This window comes from Dermacentor andersoni, chromosome 3 (genome assembly GCF_023375885.2).
Source record: "Dermacentor andersoni chromosome 3, qqDerAnde1_hic_scaffold, whole genome shotgun sequence".
Lineage (NCBI taxonomy): Eukaryota > Metazoa > Arthropoda > Arachnida > Ixodida > Ixodidae > Dermacentor > Dermacentor andersoni.
In genome coordinates, this window is record NC_092816.1 from 168,475,566 (window position 1) to 168,495,357 (window position 19,792).

The 19,792-nt window shown below is 42.5% G+C and overlaps 1 protein-coding gene across 3 annotated transcripts in view; it reads right to left on the reverse strand.

Annotated features, from left to right (window-relative positions):
- Positions 1–604: 604 nt before the first annotated feature.
- Positions 605–19,792, reverse strand: part of LOC126524481 (protein spinster-like) — a 101,734-nt gene continuing 82,546 nt past the window's right edge. Inside the window, exons 10-11 of one of the 3 annotated variants that reach the window (XM_050172793.3) lie at positions 19,513–19,681; positions 605–2,831 (exon numbers count right to left, since the gene is read on the reverse strand). In XM_050172793.3, coding sequence (XP_050028750.1) covers positions 2,734–2,831; positions 19,513–19,681 — 267 coding nt within the window. In that variant the 3' untranslated portion in view covers positions 605–2,733. Of the gene's footprint in view, positions 2,832–9,198; positions 12,025–13,179; positions 15,463–19,512; positions 19,682–19,792 lie in introns of those variants that run through there. The other 2 variants (XM_050172792.3, XM_055067329.2) reach the window with 2 other exon arrangements.

Here is a 19,792-nt window from a genome sequence, read left to right on the forward strand (position 1 = left end):
TGCTTGCGTTTCCTTCCTTGAAAACGCTGCGCTCGCTACTTTCCTGTCGACAATGCTCTGTCATGCTGATAACGGGCGTGTCGTTCGTGACTTGGAAGTACCGGGCTCGCTGCGTTAAAGAAAGGAAATGTGGACAAGACAGATGACGCTTATTGTTGTGTGGCAAAAGGGTGTAAATTTGCTTAAGAGTGTACGTGTCATAACTATTTTCTGATTATGAGGCATGCTGTAGTGGGAGACTCCGGAAATTTTGACCACCTGGGGTTCTTTAACATGCACCCAAATCTAAGTACACGGGTGTTTCCGCATTTAGCCCCCACCGAAATGCGGCCGCCGTGGTCAGGATTCGATCCCGTGACTTTGTGCTTAGCGTTATAGTTCTATGTAGTCTAGTTTAAACCAGTGTCACAAGTTGGTACCGCCAGTGCTGTTGCATAGATCTGTGCGATATTACATAAATAAAATTAACTGTTTGTTTACAAGACAGGCTAAACCTAAAAATGCACAAGGCTTCTAGAAAAAAAAATAAAAAGTTTTTTTCAAGCAGATGTGCTTAAGAGTTGGTTGTCTTGGTGACTTGCAGAATGACGAAAGACACAAATGGTCATAAGCAAATGCCATTTTATTCTCGAAGTACTATAACCTTTAGAAACAATACATGAGAATGAAGGCCATTTGTTATGCAATGGTCATTTTGATGTCATAACAGATGTTTTGCCACTATTAGCACAACTGTAATGAAACAGTAAAACAGTTTTATGAGGACAGAAGCCCTCAAAGCTTGGGGAGTTATATGAAAGTTCGTTTCCATGACACATACATGTATGCACACTAGAGATCACAGAGAACAGCCTGCATAGACTGTGGAAAACACTCATAACTGGAGGCTTAACATTTATTTTACTTTGGGCTTGGCTATTATTATCCCTGCACTGTATCATGAAGAGCAGAATTTTTGTGCTTGTCCCTTCGAACTAGAGTGTCTCCCACAAGGTGATGATCAAAAATATTTTGTGAAGACAATGGCCCTAATATTCCCGTCGCTAATGACAAAACAATGCAATATGTGCTGGGGCATGACATATTTAGCACAGCCGAGCATGTCAAGTGAAAGATCACATTAGTCTTGCGACAAATGTTGTAACTATGTCATTCTAATTCACAACCGTATCATCTTAATTCATCAGCAAGGCACACATATATATTCCCCAACTTCCTTTTGATATTAGGTCGAAGCATGTGCAAAGAAATATTCCGTAATCTTGGAACGAGATCACGAACTCTCATGCCTGAAGTTGTAAAACAAAATATGTTGTAAACGAAACAAAATTTTTATGTGACATATACTTTGCAGGCAATATATTTTTCAGAGGCAACTTTAAAAATTATCCTAGGTGTTAATCCCAAGGCACATCTCAACGTATTCGTGCACAAGCCATGGCCTGAGATGCAACACACGAAACAGGTAGGGGTTTGCGAATAGTGATTTTTGAGATGGAATACAAATAAAATGGTGTCATAAGCAAATCAAATACTTTTTGAATAGCTTTTGAATAATGATCAGTGGTTATCACAATATAAAAAACACTATGTTCACATCCCAGTATTCTTAAATCCAGCAAGTTTCTGTCATTACATAGTACGTTAATAAGCGTTATTTATTAAAAGCACAAATGGAGCATTAGGAGCAAACAAGTATTTCTTCTCATGCACAGGACTCTTCAGAGTGCAACTGATCACTATACAGCCCGTAAAGTGGGGTTATCTAAGTGACGCAGCCTCTTTCAATATGCAAGCTCTGATGTTTTATGTCTATAATACGCCTATGGGGGTGAAAAGTTACCGTAATTTTGTTCTAATCTTATGTTTATTTGGGCGCAGTTCACGTTTTGAAATATTCGAAAAGTATAAGGGAAATACTAGCATTTATAAATAGTGAGTATTTGATTAAAAGACCGAATCACATAGTCACTATTCGACTCTTTATTCTAATGTTTCAAATATTTGCACAGCCCTCAAAACATGAGAACGCATCTGCTGAGGCAAACAAACTATAATTATAGACACAAAGATAGTCTGAAAATCTACATCAGCACGAAAATACATTGCGCAGAAAGTTATTCTTATGCCAAACAAATTTCCCAATTAAGATTAATCAAACGAATAAAGTAAGGGAAACATATCCATCACAATCACTTGACTAGGCAACAGCCGGCTTGAGCAATTTGAAATTAACTAATGGCCTGTAAAAAGAATGGGCATGTGACAAAGGTACTGGACAGCTGTCCTGCTTTAGCCAAGCCCGCCTTCGTGCATTTCATGGTCGATCAACTCAAACTTTATACAACAGTCTATGAGGTCCTGATACAGTCTTCGACTGTGGGACCTCCGTATGTATATCACACACATGTAATATTTCTGTATTTTTTACCATTAAATCAATTCTGAAATTCTGATATGTCAATCACAAGTTTCAATAGTTCTTTGCAGATAATTGCACCCAATGACTGCCCACTGCTGGAGGACACGAGTTTCACAGTAATATACAACAGTCACTGTAGCAAGCACTGGCCCCTGAGTCTCGCACTGCTGCAGCAGCCATTCGATGGCCTTCACACTCGCAGCAAATGAGCGAGCTGTTCAGCGAAGTGCAAATGCACATTGGGAGTGGCCACATCGAATGGCAGCACCCACATCGGGGAACAGTTGTTTTCGGCTCAAGGTGCCTCGGTATCAATCGTCCTCAGGAATGAGGTAAACTCTGTCGCCTTCTGCTACATTGGGCAGTGACTGGTCAGCTTCAGTCTCGCCACCGGGGTGGTCCATCTGGCCTACAAGGGGAGGTGGAGGGCAAGCAACAAGGGGATCCATGAGAACTGGACTTGGGTAAGAAGGCCGATGTTTGTGCAGAACAACATGAATGCAGTCATACACCTTGATATAACGAAGACATATATAACAAAGTAAATCTGAAATTTAGTTAGCCGTGCTTTACTTTACGGAGCAGTACTCTACTGCTACAATGAAACCAAATATGCAAGATCAGAGAAAATGACGGTTACAGCGAAGAGAATATCGATTTTCTTGGCAGCTGAAGGTATGTGTTCTGGTCGCAATAATGACAACTACTCAGCAAAAGAAAATTGAAATGGTACATTCTGAACATATGTGCTCAGTGACCGATGGCTTGGTTAGGCTGTCCTGCAGCCAGCAAGCCAATCCAATGTGGTCACAGCAATAGCACAGCTGTATATTAATAATGGCACTAAGCACATTTGTTTTATAGCATTCATGTGCCATGTACTGGCATGACATGCTGTCAATGGGCCATCAAAACTGACAGGAGACCTGTTGCTGGCCTATCCGAGGCGTCACGTACACTTGTGCATTTTCTGCAGAGACCAGATCATGAATATAAATATTTTTCACTGATATTAGCATGTGTGCTTAATTAAAATCAATATAACCTATAACGAAGTTGTGTCAAATGCGACTTAGTTATAAGAAGGTTTGACTGTAATATGTGGCAACACAAACAGCTACAGAGGTAATGAAATATGATGGAGACTTCCAGGTTAGTCTTAAAAGGAGTTCTACAGTACAGACTGACATACAGAAAGCTCCTAAAATATGCTGCTATTCTGACACAAACAGAATCCACTAGCTATGACATGGCTATAATGATAAATGAGCAAGAGTCCAGTCATGCACGAACAATTAGCACTACGGAGGCCATAGCAGTGGCCAGAAGCAGACACCAAGGGGATCGATAGTGGGGCACACAGCTGTCAAAACACTATATGCTCCTTATAGCAGCTTCAGTATCTAGAAATCAGTCTTTGCAGGCAGAAAATTCCAATTTTGAAACAAGCTGTGCTAAGCACTCGTACAATGGCCTGCGTGTTTATTCTACCAATATTAAAGGAAGATTTTGTGCTTACTGCTGATCTGTTATCTCTCAAATTCTGCAACACAATTGCATCTTTTGTTCCAAATTCTTTGACGAACACTTGGCATCTTTGCTTACCCAGTTCGTCCATAGAAAATTAGAACCCACCATAGTTATATGCGCACTGGCCATCAGAGAAGTGAGTGGCCACAGAGACGTGGACTGGCTTTATTGCCGACAAGAATCACTTCTGACAAACCAGGCAAGTAAGAATGCTAAGGGCACAGATGGTGCAGGCACAACCAGTGTATGTAAGAGTTATGCATATTGCATCACTGCCCCGCCAGGCTGCTGCTGCTGGTGTGAGTGGCAACCTCCATCAAAAGAACCTACAGAAAGGAGAAGCTAGTCCAGTACCTATATGTGCTGCAAAGTTTATAGGCTTTATAGGTTTTACAAGTTTTAGCATGCACTGCCACTCACTAGCTCCCTTCCTGCTAAAGTCCAGCACAAACAGTGCAGTGGTTTCCCTGCTATAAACAGCTTTGTTTAATGATGTCAAAAATGACAGTGCCTTTGAAGCAATGCATAGGAGGAGCCAAGGAAAGGAAACCATAAGCAGTGGCACAGGGCTTGCCTCATTCCCATCACTTATATAAGCACATGCATATAAGTGAAACAAAAAGGCCTTATCATGATGGCTACAGCGTTGACAGCAAGGGCTCAGACCCACAGAACGGGAGTGTGATGTGTCCAGTCACAAGTCAGCACAGGGCAGTCAATGGTGATCATCAGTAAAGAATGGCAGGAGCCCTCCCCCCTTCAGACAGATTTATTAGATAAAACTTGGACACTTCTCCATCTTTCAGTTAATTCTCACCCACGGCCTTGAAGGCCATTTATGTGCACACATATGAGACACATATGTATCTCATATGTGCACGCATATGAGAGTGCGTCGAATCGGGTGGGGCAAGACCAGTGCTAGGACAGAACTAGAGCCTGTTGTGCCTAGTACTTTGCGAGTGCATGACCACTCACTCAAGTGTTTACTCAGTGCGGGCCAAAAGGCGAAGTAAAAAACCACAGACAATGCAACCATTCGCAATAAAGATGGATGTCAACAAAACAAAGCAGTGCACAAAACAACCTATGCTGCTCACAACAAATGGGAGTTACCTCAGCAAAGCCCAGCAATGCAACTGAAAAGCTTGCTGCTATGGCAATACGTGCACGTACATAATCCTCGTACCTCAAACATCTAAAATCCATGTGCTAGACATGCCAGTGGCAGCCACAGCTTATTGATATCTAAAGTCATGGCTATAACAGAAATTGGATTTGTGAAGTGAAAAAAGAAAAGACGCTCCCCACACTAGTACAGGTACAACAGATGGGTAAAAAATGAGTAAAAAATGACAAAGTGAGCTGTAGGTTGGGGTGCACCCATTGTTGAAACTAAACAAAATGTTATTGGCTAGCGAATGCTTTATAACACAGTGCAAAAAAAAACCAAAACAATCTTTTTAAGTCATTCATGGTAAGATTACTTGAGAGCAGCAGAAATTTCACTGCTATCCAGCAAACTTTTGCATGTCTTTGTCCATCACAAGAGCACATAGTCTTGTAAACTATGTCCTTAACAATGCAAGGTTAAGCCCTGTCCTCATGGCATGGTCCTGGTGGTGGGCATTCCACCACTGCACGACATGGAGAGGCCCTAAAGTTCCCACGTGCCGGCATCATCATCATGATCACTCCCTCTACACTGCAGCTCTGCAAGTTTCAAGAAGGCCCAGTAACTCAGCGCATGGCCAACTGTACGACTCAGAGAACTGCACAAGTGAATGGTACTAGTAAATGTTTGGGAATAAATAAAGTTGTCAAAGTTGTCGCCTCTCATCACTTGAAATAACGCTGCATGCACTTATACTTCAGGTCTGCAAGGCGAGCTTACTCGGCTTCACTAAAGAGAAGAGCTAATTTAGGCTAGGTTGGTACATTACAGACCTGGAATTGCCGATGCATCAGTCTCATCGCGAGTACAGGCTTGGTGCATCACAAAAGAGACAAAATATGAAAGATGGGTGACGATGACAACCCCAACTTCTTCTAAGTGACATATGGTATAATCTGGGTAGTGTTTTATGAGTGCTAAAATTGTTAATGAAAATTACAGAACATTAAAAAATTAAAGAGAGCTGATCTTGACATTATTTTACACCTCCTGCGCCAGAAGTACCCAGATACATGAAAATACCATGAAAAAATATGACGTAATGGCATCATAATATTGTTCACTGCAGTTTGGGCATGAATGTCAACAATGTAAGTTTACCCAAAATTTTCTATACAAGAAAGTATGTACTGTTTTAAACATAAAAACAAGCATAATGCTCTAAAAAGCTACATGCTTATAAAAAATTTTGCTGCTTCTCTTTAGCACTCGTTTACCCTAGCCATTTTATGAATTCTTTGTTCCGTAGACAATGTTCCTGACCTGAGCATGACGCATCATCGTTCATTCTGTAAAAATTCGCAGCAGAAGAAAATGCTTGGCAATTGCTTGAATGCTATTGTTCTAATGACTAAGCTAAAGACTCGTTCAGCTGTGTTTAAACATGCACACTGTGCTTGCAAGTTAGCAGTGATGACATATATCAGCTCCAGCTGACTGTTTGCAACAGCTGGCGGACGAAATTATTGTGCCATACCACAAAAGGTAAAAAAGAAGTCCCCCTGGCGGTTGTGTGACTTCATCACATAAAAACTTGGCACATTTAGAATACCTAAACGCTAAAAACTTAGCCCAATTGCCTAACAGTAGCAATCAAGGCAAATGTAAACACCGAACATAAGCCCAAAAGGTTAGAGGCGGTAAACAGTATAATACTCATGAAAAACAGCCTTGTGAGAAAAACTCGTACCCACTATGTTTTACATGACATGCTTATTTGCTTAGTTAGAATTGGTTAGTGCGAGCATTCAAGGGGTGCCTCACGGTCTCTGTACTCGGCACAGCTGCATGTTGCTTAGTAGATTAATGGTGCCTTAATGTCTTGGGACAAATATGCCTATGCTTTCAGAGCCACTGCAGTGGAAGTGTCGAGATGGATTCTGACCCCTTGGAGTTCTATAAAGTGCATTCAAATTTCAATACATGGATGTTACAAAGATGCAGCTACTGCGTCAAGTTTTTGGACCTAAGACGTCGTGCACAGAGGTCTCATGCAGTGGAAGCAGTCACTCCAGCAGGTCAGAGTCATTTAACGAACATGATTGCGTTCATGATGAGCCACAAGACCACAACTAGTGCAACTGGAGACCACGAGTACAGTACTTTCGTAAAAACTTTGGGCTAGATACACTCCTTCACTCCGTCCTACTCAGCAAAAAAACTTCGAGAGCACTCAGCCTGTGCTGGCAGTCCACATAAACATTGTCAAAACCATTGTTCAAATTTAAGTATTGTCTATATAAAGCATTAAAAGTAGATTTGCATATTATCATACTACACCAAGTTACTTATACAATCAAGACACTTCATAATGCTCCGTTTTAAATGACCACTCAAACATTATCAATGGAGACCCCGTAAACACCAGACTTTGCACGCAAGGTTTGGCATGGTGTCTAGGATGTGGCAAACAAGTGCAGATTTAAAATTAACTCCATCACAAAAAACTCGCAAGTGCACCTCCCTCGTCAAGGCCATTAACACATTCTGCAGTGCTGCTGTTTTCAAGGTAACCTTTTTTTGCTCACGTGATTGTGCAAGGCACACTGGCACATGATCCAAACGAGTGGCAGAATCGCAAAGGCCATAATGAACTTAACATGAATCACATAGCCTTGGGGAATTGAAATTTGAAGCTTTGCTTCATTCTGATCAAATTAAAATGATTGCATGCTTTCTAAAGATTGGATGGCTCTGTAACATCAATAAATTAGTGCCTTCATAAAGTCACAACAATACAATTCAGAATATCTTTGTATTGTGAAGAAACAATAGAAGAAATTAAAATCTGCTATGCACTCATCTAGCTAATATCAAACAACAGCACCAATTGGCACTGACTCTGGGTGCTTTAGACATTTAGACACACAAATGCTAACAAATTGTCCTTGACGCAGTGAGTCTTCACTGGAGGCCTATGTGATGAGCAACTGGACCACCTTGAAACTCCAGCTATTGCTCTGCTTTCAAAAAATAAACTTTTCAACCTAAACTTTCATCCCATTTATTGGTCTACTTTCAAGGAAGTCATTTCTTGTAGTGCTTTCAGCCAATAGTTAACTGCTGCCCGTAACTCTAGCTTGCGAATTCAGTCATCTTGTGCAAAAATACAACATGAGTGACTGCACAATAAATAAATATATTATCTAATTACTGAAAAATTATGATAAAAGTGAATGCATTCTGCATTACGGTGAAGCTTGTTATGAGCTCGCTTGACTTTACGTATATGCATCAGGCTATTTTTAATTCCTATTGGAATAAATTATGCAGACTCAATTGTGCCGATGCTCTTCAGTTCACTGTTACATGTAAGTTAGTTGCCATGACCGCAAGAAATACCCTGCCCTGCATAATATTCCACATAAATGCTACTAGACATGAATGCAAACAACGAGGCCTTTTAATGTCGAAACTCCTCATGCTAATATACTACTAACTCCTTTTTTGTTCATTTAAGGGCCTTAAACTACAGCACTCACGTCACATTTTGCCATTGTGCAATAACATGTCACTGAAATTAGCTAGTGTTTCTGTAACACTCAACGCTCAAAACTATGAAATGGACCCCTGTGCATGCTTGCAGCAACAAATAGGCTCACTGTTAAGGAAGCACTACGAATTATGCCATGCTCTAGCACAGCTAAAAAAAGAAAACCCAATATGCTGTTGGTACAAAGCAATTGGCAACATGAGGATTTTGATCAACAGGTTCACTGACTGAGTCTACTTAAGAAGGCACAGAAGTAATGGCTTTTACAAGCAGTGTATGTTCCCTAAGGCACACTTGTAAGCGTGGTAGTCACCAAACATATCAAGGAAAGGCACCTGTGGAGCAGAGAGTTTCACAATGACTTGTCCTGTCAGGGTAAATGGCAAATGTGGCAATTATTCTGCACTACCTCATGGCATTTGCCTATATCACAGAAATGTATTGTCGCACACGACCTTAGCTACCTTAGGATCAATGCTGCCACTTCTTTCTTGTAAAAATTCTGCAAAAAGAGCAGCCGAAGTTCACTACACTCTTCTGCTAAAAATTTTCATGAACCTCAAAGAAAGAGAAGATGAAGACTAGTCAGGAAGCATTTTTATGGTGAGTATGTCATCACTGTAGCAACAATGCAAATGGAAGAAAGCACTTATTGGACCCCCTTCAAACAATCCACCTCCAATAAAAATAAAATTTAGCAGAGTGTGCTAATGGTCACTGCACAACAACATCTACATTATCAAAAGGGTGCTTAACTGAACTAGTTGATTCATTCTTCAAGGATTGTAGCAGCATAAACTGTAGAACACACACACGCAACTAACACAAATGGACATAGCTATACTGCCAACTGCTTTCTTTATAAAGAAATTAGTTGAAAGCTCAGCTACATTCACATCTATTCGTTAATTTTCTGTGTGTGTGTGTTCCACAGTTTCCACTGCTACAATGTTCCAAGTCTACATTATCAAAGTAGTGCCAATCACGGCTGTGATTCTGCCAAAGCATAAGACTCCACTAGCACATAAATATACCATCGTGAATCTGTTGAAAACGTGCTTACAAAATTTAATGTGATATTCGCTAAAGAAACTGCCATTTGCCAAAGCATATTTTTACAGCTAACCAACCAATCTGTTGGGTGTTTAGTTGGAAATTCGCTAAAATGCTGAACACTTGGAATGTCATGAACACAGTTGATACTATGATACGGAGCTGAAGACTGGCTCAATTTTGTGCGTTTTTTATGCAAGCTAAATGTTCAATATAGCAAGAAGGTCACGATAATATGAACACCTTTTAGTTAAGTATGTGAATAATGTGAGCACATGGTTGAGTTCAATCAATGCAGCAAATATAGTTGAATTGCCCCTTGTAATGCCAAAAGTCTTTCAAGTCTACACTTGGTATTGACGTTAACATAAACTTTAGAGAAAACAGTTTTATTTGCGTTTGACACAATTTTGTAAATGAATAGAATATAAGGTAAAATAAAAATAAATGAATTAAGAAAAACATGCCTGCGTATACGCACCAAGTGTTCTGTGCTACTGGAGTACCTCGACATGAGACTTAAGGACGCCTAGAACTGGCGAGTAATCTCCGAAATGGCAAAATGATATCTAAATATTGCCATGATGAGATGAGAAGAGTGATAGTACTATCGTAGCGACCAATGCCAATGAGGACAACAAGAAAGACCCAAAAGTACAACAGGCTCTGATGCCAATAGGGGACCGCACTTGTTTGACAAAGCAGTTGTAACATGTCTTCAATCACGAATTGGATGGCACTAAATGCTCACTATCGTCACACAGAGCTGTTCTTTCTTTTTGTATTACCGCATTTACCCAAATCAAACATGCACCTTTTTTTCTGAGAAAATGGGTTCGAAAATTGCCTCTGCGTTACAATTGGATACAAAACAAGAACTGCGTCTGTGACAACAGCCGGCCATCAGAGCCCTCGGACGCAGCGCCGTCACCATCACATAATGGCGACAGAGCATGTTTTATGAAGGTTGCTGTCGGCCAATAACTTTAAGAGATGCAATCACTTGCACGAGATTTCGTGTGACCCGGCACTGGATATGTTGACATAATCAGCCATCAGCATTTCTGATGCTGGGCCAAGCTTGCTATCTGCGCTCGGTGCCAATAACACTGTCAGATGAACATTTGTTGGGCAACAAGTCCAATGCAGACTCGCAAAAGTGGTACAGTAGTACATGTCTCAAAAAGTGGTTGTTCGAGAATACAGCCCCTGTGTGCTTGGTATCTGTGGCCCACAAAGCTTAAATGGCGAAGACAATGTGTCGATTTCACAAAAAAAAGCTCATTAAAAAAAGATTCTCCTCCGTGAAGAGAAATTCTGCACGTCTCGCTTTTTCTGATCGTAAACGTGGGGGTCACAATGTATTTTTCATTTATGAATCAGCGGCATGTTAAATGCAAGTGCACTTTTACTTTTTTTTTGCGCACTTGTGAAAAATGGGTGCACGTCAGAGTGGGGGTCATGCTATAATTGGGTAAATATGGTATTTAAAAACGTATTGGTAAATGAAAAATTTTAAATATTTACACAACCGAAACACACTGAAGCATACAAATGCAACACAACAAGGTCTATTCAAATGTAAGCATAAAATGCGCACAGGAATTGGTTCATGCAGTTTATGCTCAGGGCTGCAGTTAATTTTTTCGAACAAAAAGAAAGCACATCAAATTTCAATCATGCAGGCAGACATATTTTACATCTCAATCTCAATTTTTGTGGTACTGCACTTCCGATTTGAATTTTTCCCACTCAGGTTTCATTTGTCCAGGATAAAACTTTCCAATGCCACAAAGCTGAAGAAAGGGTATAGCAATGCGAATGATCCCAGCACTCAAAGCAACTTTGTGTGAGGGGGTTAAAATAGTTAAATTAAGCTATTACAGAGCTTGAAATAGCAAAGCAAAGAACACGTGCACCATACAACACGTCCACAACCGTAAAAGCTGTACGTTATATAGTATGAATTGCATAGAAAAATTGTAATTCTTCAAAAATGGTGTTTGCGGCAGAAAGTCCTCAATGCCAGTGTCAATGTAGTCGATGGAAGCAACAAGGCACACCCCCACAGTACTGAAGAACCTGAAATGCCCCTAAATTTAAATATGAAGGCAGAGCAGGTAGCTAGGATACACAATTCCCTAAAGAGCTGGCACTGAGCGCGTCTGTCACAAGGCACACGTGGTCAAGCGCACATCCTACTGGATGCACAAAGTTCGCGTGCAACGCATAGTCAGTCCACACGCTCTTTCCTTCGCACGACTCGGTCTTCCAGCAAGGGCACAGTGCAGGAGGTGACATCATCACTGCAGTCCAAGGGGTCGTCAATGCATGACGAGCCCTTGAGCATTTCTGAAACAACCAAGCGCATGCAACACCACACATGTTTATTTGTCTCCCTAAGAGCACATTCGTGCCCTCGACTGGCAAAGGTCAAACGACCGGCTGCGAGTGACGATCAAGGAGCGACTCGCGGTGATCGGTAGTCACACTGGCAAGTGCAATCTGCTTGCCGCAACATTGAAATTCTCTCGTGATTGGTGCCATTCGTGCCTGCTCGCGCAAACTTGCACCACCACTGCCACATAAAATAAACATCGGCCCATACTGATGCCCTGCTCCTGGGCAGCTGATTGGTTCAACAGCTTTGTGACTTGAGCTGCAGATCTGGAAAATCAAGCAGCGAGCGACTGACTGCAAACAGTCACTCTTTGAGCAACGCACCCACTTACAACCATCGCGTCGTGACCAACGTGGTTTCATGACTTCTGCAACATGCCAGCGTGAATGCTGCCTAACAGAAAAGCCACCCATTCATATGTCTGTTTGCCAGACAACCAAGCCGCCATAGTCAAAATTGATGTGCCCAAAGTTAAAGGCACAAGTGAAAGCAGTCTGACTACACCGACTGTCAGTTTCAGCTTCATTTGAGAGTAGTGTCTTAATCTGCCACACTGGCACTAGTTCCTTTTAGCTGGAATGTTAAGCACATAATATGTATTCCTCATCCTAGGCTTATTCGCAGTGTCACCAATGGAGCCAGACTTCAGAATGAGTTTCAGAAGTATGAGTTCAAGCAGTGAGCTGGAGTATTCAACACCTAGTCAACAGTGATATGGTGAATGTGCAAAGCATTAAGAGAGCAAAAGAAAGAACTCGGCGAGCTGCTATAGGTTAGCCATATTGAACTGTAGCGCAAAAAGACAAAAGCACTAGAGAAGGAGGGGACACACATAATTGCTACACTTACAAGTGAATTTTTATTAGGCAACCGTGAGCTTAAATAAATACTAGGAGCACATGCATGCACACAGTGCAACATAATAAACGCCACTTTCACAAGAAACCAGACTGCCAACAGAAGTCCAAACAACATCATTTGCAATCGAGAAACTGTATTTCAGCCGGGTTTATGTCTACGGAGAGCCGACTCATGCGCTTGTCTGGTGATTTGCCAATAAAATATGCCTCCACTGACTCCTTGTTTGAATGCCACTTTGTTTCTTCTTTTTTTTTTGCAAGAGGTGACGTTTAATATGTTGTACAGTCAGACCTTTACATAACTGAGATAGCAAAATTGACACTTTCGGTAATTATACTGCAATTTCGCTATACCGTAATTCAACCATTCACGCTAAGTACAGTCGCCGACCGATTCTTTTTTTACACGGAAGGAGTGGCAAGAAAACATCCGAATAATCGGGCAGCCCGAAAAAGCAAATATAAAGAACAAAATAAAATAAATGTTGTTGAACATGGAAGCTGTCGGCCACTTTTAAGGTTTGACGCAGTGCAGCCGATGCGCGCTTCACAGCGGCCTTGTGGCACATGGATAGCCGAAAGAAACTCAGGTCCACCACATTGAACGAAGCTTTCGCTTGCATTGTACCGCTGCAGCTTGCTAACACAACCTCCAGTGTTGCCCAGGGTGGTTCCACACCGAATGCTATGTTCACAGAACCAAACTGCTTCCCTCCACTCAGTCCAATGAATGCAGCCTCAAAACGTGTCGGATGCTAGAGGAAAGAGTTTAGCTTTAATACTGCGCAGAAGCAAGGCGACAACCTAAATTAAGCAAATTTGTTTGCGGCCACCACATTTTCTGTTTAGTGACATCGCATGCACAGCAGGTCCAAAAAGTCAAGCAAGATCCAGTATGGAGTAAGAAATTTGGATCACTATTATGCATGGCTTGAAGCGAAGTCTTACGAGTTGGTTTTAATACAGATCACCTACATAGCTTTATGGAGTAGGTAGCAGTGCCGCGAGTAAGCGCGAGCAGCTCCTAATATTGATCAGCTACTTATGTCCAAAACTAGTTGCAGAAGCAGTGCACTGACCGAAAACATTTATTTAGAGTAAAAGTGTCTGTTAGTTCCAATTGCTTTCACTGGAAATTTGTCCTGTTTTTGAGCACGTCAAGGATAGCTTCTTTAGACTTCAAGATCATCGAGAGCGAGCTCTGTTACCCTGACACAAGCAGCGACACCCTTTCTCTCGCCGACTGAGATCACTAGCAAGACACCATAGATCCGCAAGTGGAAAGGGCGTTGTATTTAGTACTACGTCCCTACTGCCTTTGCGGCTACTCATGCTGCTCATGTCACTTGCCAAGCTTGCCATACGGCAACAACAAAAACACCAAATTGGGGGTTGACACGCGTGGCCTACAATACTGGGAGCTACAATACTGCCCACGCTCCCAGTAGAGTCGAACATCGATATAGCGAAGTTGTGCTTTCGAGTTTTCTTAATTCCAAGTTTTAAAGCTCCAGCAGTAAAAATATAATTTCACAAATTGCCAGAACATTCTTGTTGGATAGTATCTTGTCAGTAACCACTTATAAACAACTTGCAAGCAGGTCCAGCCATAATAGCATGGTTGTGAGCGAGTGCGTGCAGTGCAGATCGTGCCAAGCGCAACACATCAGCGTGGCGCACGGCATCCTATATTAGGCATCCAAGAGGAAGTCACGGGCACTGTAGGGAGAGGGCGCGTTAGGTGCATGTCCCGTCCCCCCACTCCAAGCGCGTGCTTTATCACTTTATCACGCACTCACCTCTTCCCCACCCTCTCTGTATTGAAGGAATCATCAGCTCTTGTGTTTCTTTGAGCTATACAAGCTGTTGTGCGCTCAGCGGCCTCTGCAAGTTGTTACACGAGTTGCGCGCTTCGATGGTGTTTTTGCTGCTCAAGCTTTTCATGCGGAGGATGCTTGCAAAGAAAGTTTTCTTCGGCCGACCTTTTAACAGTGTTTTGCTACATTTACCATCCATAGAGGCTCTAAGCAGATGCTTAAAATGGCCAAAAACTCCATTAAATTGAAACTGTGTCACGCCATTGCTTCGTTAAATGCCAAAAAAAATGCTTTCAATGGAAATAAGATCAGGTAATGAATATAGTTTCTTACACCACGAATATAGTTAAATCTTAGAGATCTGACGGTATTGGGAGAGTGGCCAAGGTGGTGCACGAATACGTCGGGCAATGTGGGACAATGAAGCTTTTGTTGTGAGCAGCCACCATGGCTGCTGCTGTGCTAAACTTGTAAATGCTTCTGCTAGGTTAGCAGTGGGCATCTCCTGTTGCAGGGCAACACGTTCTGTGTCGATGTCTACATCACAGCAAAATAATACTGACTCTGCAGCACCTTGACGCACAACACAAAGCAAGAGTTTGCATATTGTCCTAGTTATCCTATCTTAATATTTGCCTCTGTGCCTGCGAGATTTGCACCTCAGTGTTCGGCACTTTGGCAGCTGTTGCGGTCGATGTTTCCACACATGGTTCTGCACAAGCGCAGTATACCGTAGAGCAGTTAGGTAGGGTTTGATCAATGAAGAAAATGATGTACTATAGTGCCCAAGAGACTAGGACAAAGCAAACAGGGAGGGAAATATTGCGGACATATGTAAAGAATGACCAGCTCCCCATGAGACCTCTCCCAATACTTGTGATTTTTATTTCTAAATCTTAACCTATGGCGGCTTAATTGAGGAATACATAAAGTTCTTTATTCTTTATTTCAATCCTAAAATCGGCATTCGTCAGATCATTCGAACTCGGCCAGTCAGCATGCACAAGCCTGACCTCCATGGTGACCCTAACAGTGACCCCTTTAGCCGCAACCTGTCCTAGCAGAGCTTAGAAGACAGTACAGGTACACACATAAAAAATATATAAATCTTCCTTCGGAAACTCCAATTTTCGGCTTGCCTTAGGAAGATTTTCAAGCACTAATGGTAGCTCACAATGTCTGCTTGTGATAGTTGACCAATTCCAATGCCCGTCTTCATTTTTCATGAAAATTTGAACGAAAATTGCCTGCGCGGTGCAATGAGACCCGAAACTAAAACTGCCTTCGCAGCCTTTGTATGCTTTACTACATAACACAGATATATTGCGGCGAAGTTGACTTTAGGAAACCGGACGCCATTGTGTACTAGACACTAGCCCATATGCTGTCGGGTGCGTGTTAGACTTCTACATTGTTTAGAAGCTTTAATGTCATTTCTACGTTAGTTTTTCTTCTTCTTTTTTTTTTTTTACTCTGTAGACATAGAAAGCGGGTGCGCATTTGATTCGGGGCCGCGTTAGAAGCGGGCAAATACTGGCAAATGAATCAGCTATGCATTTTATTTAATTCGACCTGGCGGATAATCTGGTTAATTTCGTGAGTCCTGTCAAGGTTGAATCAATGGAACTTGGCTGTATATGAATGAAGTGTATACACATGTTCAAGTTTTACGGGTTTTCTGTTATTGGCAATTGTTACCAACATTTTTACTATCGGCGACTTCATAACAAGAAAGTTTATAGAAGGCAACCAGTGCAGCGATCTTTAAGAGCAACCAACCGTGTGATCATAGCTGAGTAGTTACACCGAGCTACAGGAAAAATGGGCGGGCTTGCTGCACCAGCTATCTATTCAGTTTATTCGAGATTTGGAAAATATTTCATCAAGCTGTTTGGGCACTATAGATATTTATTATGAGAGCTATATATAGGGACGTGATTGCACTAATCAGAAGAAAGCTAGAGCATCTATGGCCGAGTGCTTCCTTTACTCACAGATGCTTGTTGCTGAAATGGTGGTCTATATAAGACAAATATATTTTTTTTTTTAGGCGACAACAGTGCAAGTGTAGCCACCACAAAGCTGCAGGGCTATCTAAGTCTCAGAAATTGAGCTAATAATAAAAAGTAACTAATTAACATGTGTTTGCAGACATCCCACTACATAAAAATAATGCACATTAATGCCTCTGTCATAACACTGAGCTAACACACTGTTGAATCAAATCATGCTTCACGTTGCAACGGGCCCTACCATATGTACTTGATTTTAATGCGAGTTCTTTTTTCATGATTCTCATTGCTTGAACTTAACCCTTGCATTACCTTCGACTAACGGCAAAATATGCAACCTTAAAACAAATATCCTAAATTTCGTGGTTTTTAGAGTTAGGTTGGCAACCTGTACCTTTTCGTCTCAATCCAATCCATAGACAAGTCGACCGAAGTCAAAAAGATGAAAATAAGCTTTAATGAAAAGAATGGTCTGGCAGTTTTGGTTGTGGTGGCTCAAACATTTTTTTTTTTTTTGAATTGACACCATTTTCTCTGTACTGGTGACTGGTGGAGAAAGAGAAAAGATAGGAAGATGCATACCATGATGCGATAGAAGCCAAACCTGGCAGTCCAACGCACGTCAAAGTGCGCGATTGGTTTTAGTGTTGCCGCTCTGCAGGCAGACCCATGGCAGGACAGCTGAACAAGCGTGCACCGAATAAAAACTGCTGGCATAGCTACTGGGAACCAAACATCACATTGAATCTCTGTTCTTGCTCCGTGATCTCAATGCAAGAGGTCGTGTGTTGGGCCACCACTGCAGCTTCACGGAGCATTTGCTTGCCAAGGCTGGCTGTGTGACATAATGCTGCCTCCTGTATTTTTCTTTCTTCCATAGGTGTTATGGTTAAGGTGCCGCAGAACGGTGTAGTCTCCTGCGCTTGGGTTCTGCTTCTTTGTGATGTTATGGCGATGTAGCGCATTCAGTATGATGCCCGCTTTAAGAGACAAACAATGTTGATGGCCGTAAAGAAGGGAAACTCCGCCGTGGCTCGGCGGATTGACATTAACGATCCACGGATGGCAGCACCAGTGGGAGGGCCTCTTTAAATGCGAGGCCAGTCGAATAGGGGTTTTAGGTCGGAAGGGTTCTGTGGACTTCGTAGTGGCCGGGTACCTTTCCCAAAGCTCCACTGATGCAAGGCACATGTGTAGTGCGAGAATATGCTGCAGATACATAGTGCATGGTGCGATGTGCTGGTACGTGTGCCCCCCAGTGCCTCTGATCAACACCGCGTCCGCCAGCTTATGGCTTCCGAGATCTGCCGGTGCATCTCGGATGCCATGATCAGCTAAATTCACCACTGCTGAAATAACTTGGGAGACGCTTAAGCTTTGCCTTTAGGAGTAGAATGCAATAGCAATAAAGAGTCCCTGACTGCTTGTCATGCTTCCCGGCAACTGCAGCTTATGCTACCACAATCTTTAGTGGGAAACGGTTGCCGCGAACGCTATGACAAACACTATGCACGAAGGCAAGCTTTCTGACTTTTTCCTTCTTTCCCCCGCTCGGCCAGCACCTCCTCTGCCGCAGATGGTAACAATGCGGCGCGCTGCGCCGTGATTGGTAGAAACCATGTGACGTGCACCACGCTGTCATTGGTAGACATGTTTCACTCGCGGTCAAATCATGCTCAACGTTGCTTACGCCGTGCTCACTGCGCAACGGGGCCCTTAAAGCTATCGCTTTAAAGATGCTGCTCCGCTTCGGCATTCCCTCTCTGTCGTGCGGTGTACGAATTGAAAAATGCATTCACAAGCAACCGCATGTAATTCAACCATTTGACAACTGGCACTCGCAGTAGTTTCAATTCAATGCCTTGGTCTTCCTTTACAGCAGCAGTGAAATTTTTTACTGAAATCACTGATTAACACCCTTTGTTATTGAGGCTTAAAATACATGGCATTCTATAGACATAAGGTTATAAAAAGTTAGATACTTTGCTATACTGATTCCTTTATATAAAAGTTTAACCGTACTGCACATGCAAATACACTCCTTGTTTTTATTTAAGCTCACAGTTGCCTAATAAAAATTCATTTGCAAGTCTAGCGATCGAATGCGTCTCCTTCTCATGCGCTCACTCTTTTTGCTACAGCTCTAAATTGAGGCCGCCATGGTTAGCTTCAGCTGATCAACAAGAGGCAAGCCAGACGACGCATGCGGTGCAGCATGCACAATAAATCAACAAAACACAGCGTGTGTTCCAATTCTGGCCAGCATCGGAGACAGTCTACGCACACAGCTAAGGAGACAGCTGAGACATCTTCAAGGCCAAGTAATGAAACGCGTCTCAAGCCGTCTGGAAGACACTTCTGCAATGTGACGCTGCCTCGTGGCCGCAAGAAAAAGTTGAGAAAAGCCCACATTATTTCTGCATTTGAAGTCTGTGTCTGCGAACCTATGAAAAACACGAGGTAGCTTACATTAAGGGCATAGGATAGCGTGCCTACATTTTCTTGTGTGCAAACAACCTTCCTGTTGGCTTTCCAAGCGTCCTGCTCAGCTGCCATCTTGTTTGGACAGGAAAGTAGCCTGCATCGTTTTTGACTTTGATGCTGTCTTCGCGAAACTGTCTACTCTAGCGTCTTTGTGAGAAGTGGAACGAGACTCAAGATGGCCGCTGTCCGCTTAACCGTCTACTTAGCCGTCTACGGCAAGTATTGGAACACAGCCACAGCAAGCAGACATGCAGACAACCACTCACCTCGAGTGAGCGCCGTGCAGCGATCCCTGTCAGCCACAATGTGCCACGAGAGGACGACAAAGAACAGGCTGCCCAGCACCAGCACAGTTACGGGCAGAAACAACGCATACTGCAGGCTGAAGTAGTGGGCTGAAACGTCTGTCCGGCCAGCAAGGATTGCGTCGTACAGCTGCACAGACGCACAGCCACTAAAACGTTATTTTTTGTGCCCTGCAAAGAGACTCTTCAACAAACTGAGTCAGTGCCCTGCAAGCAATGCTAATCCACAACTCACTGGAAC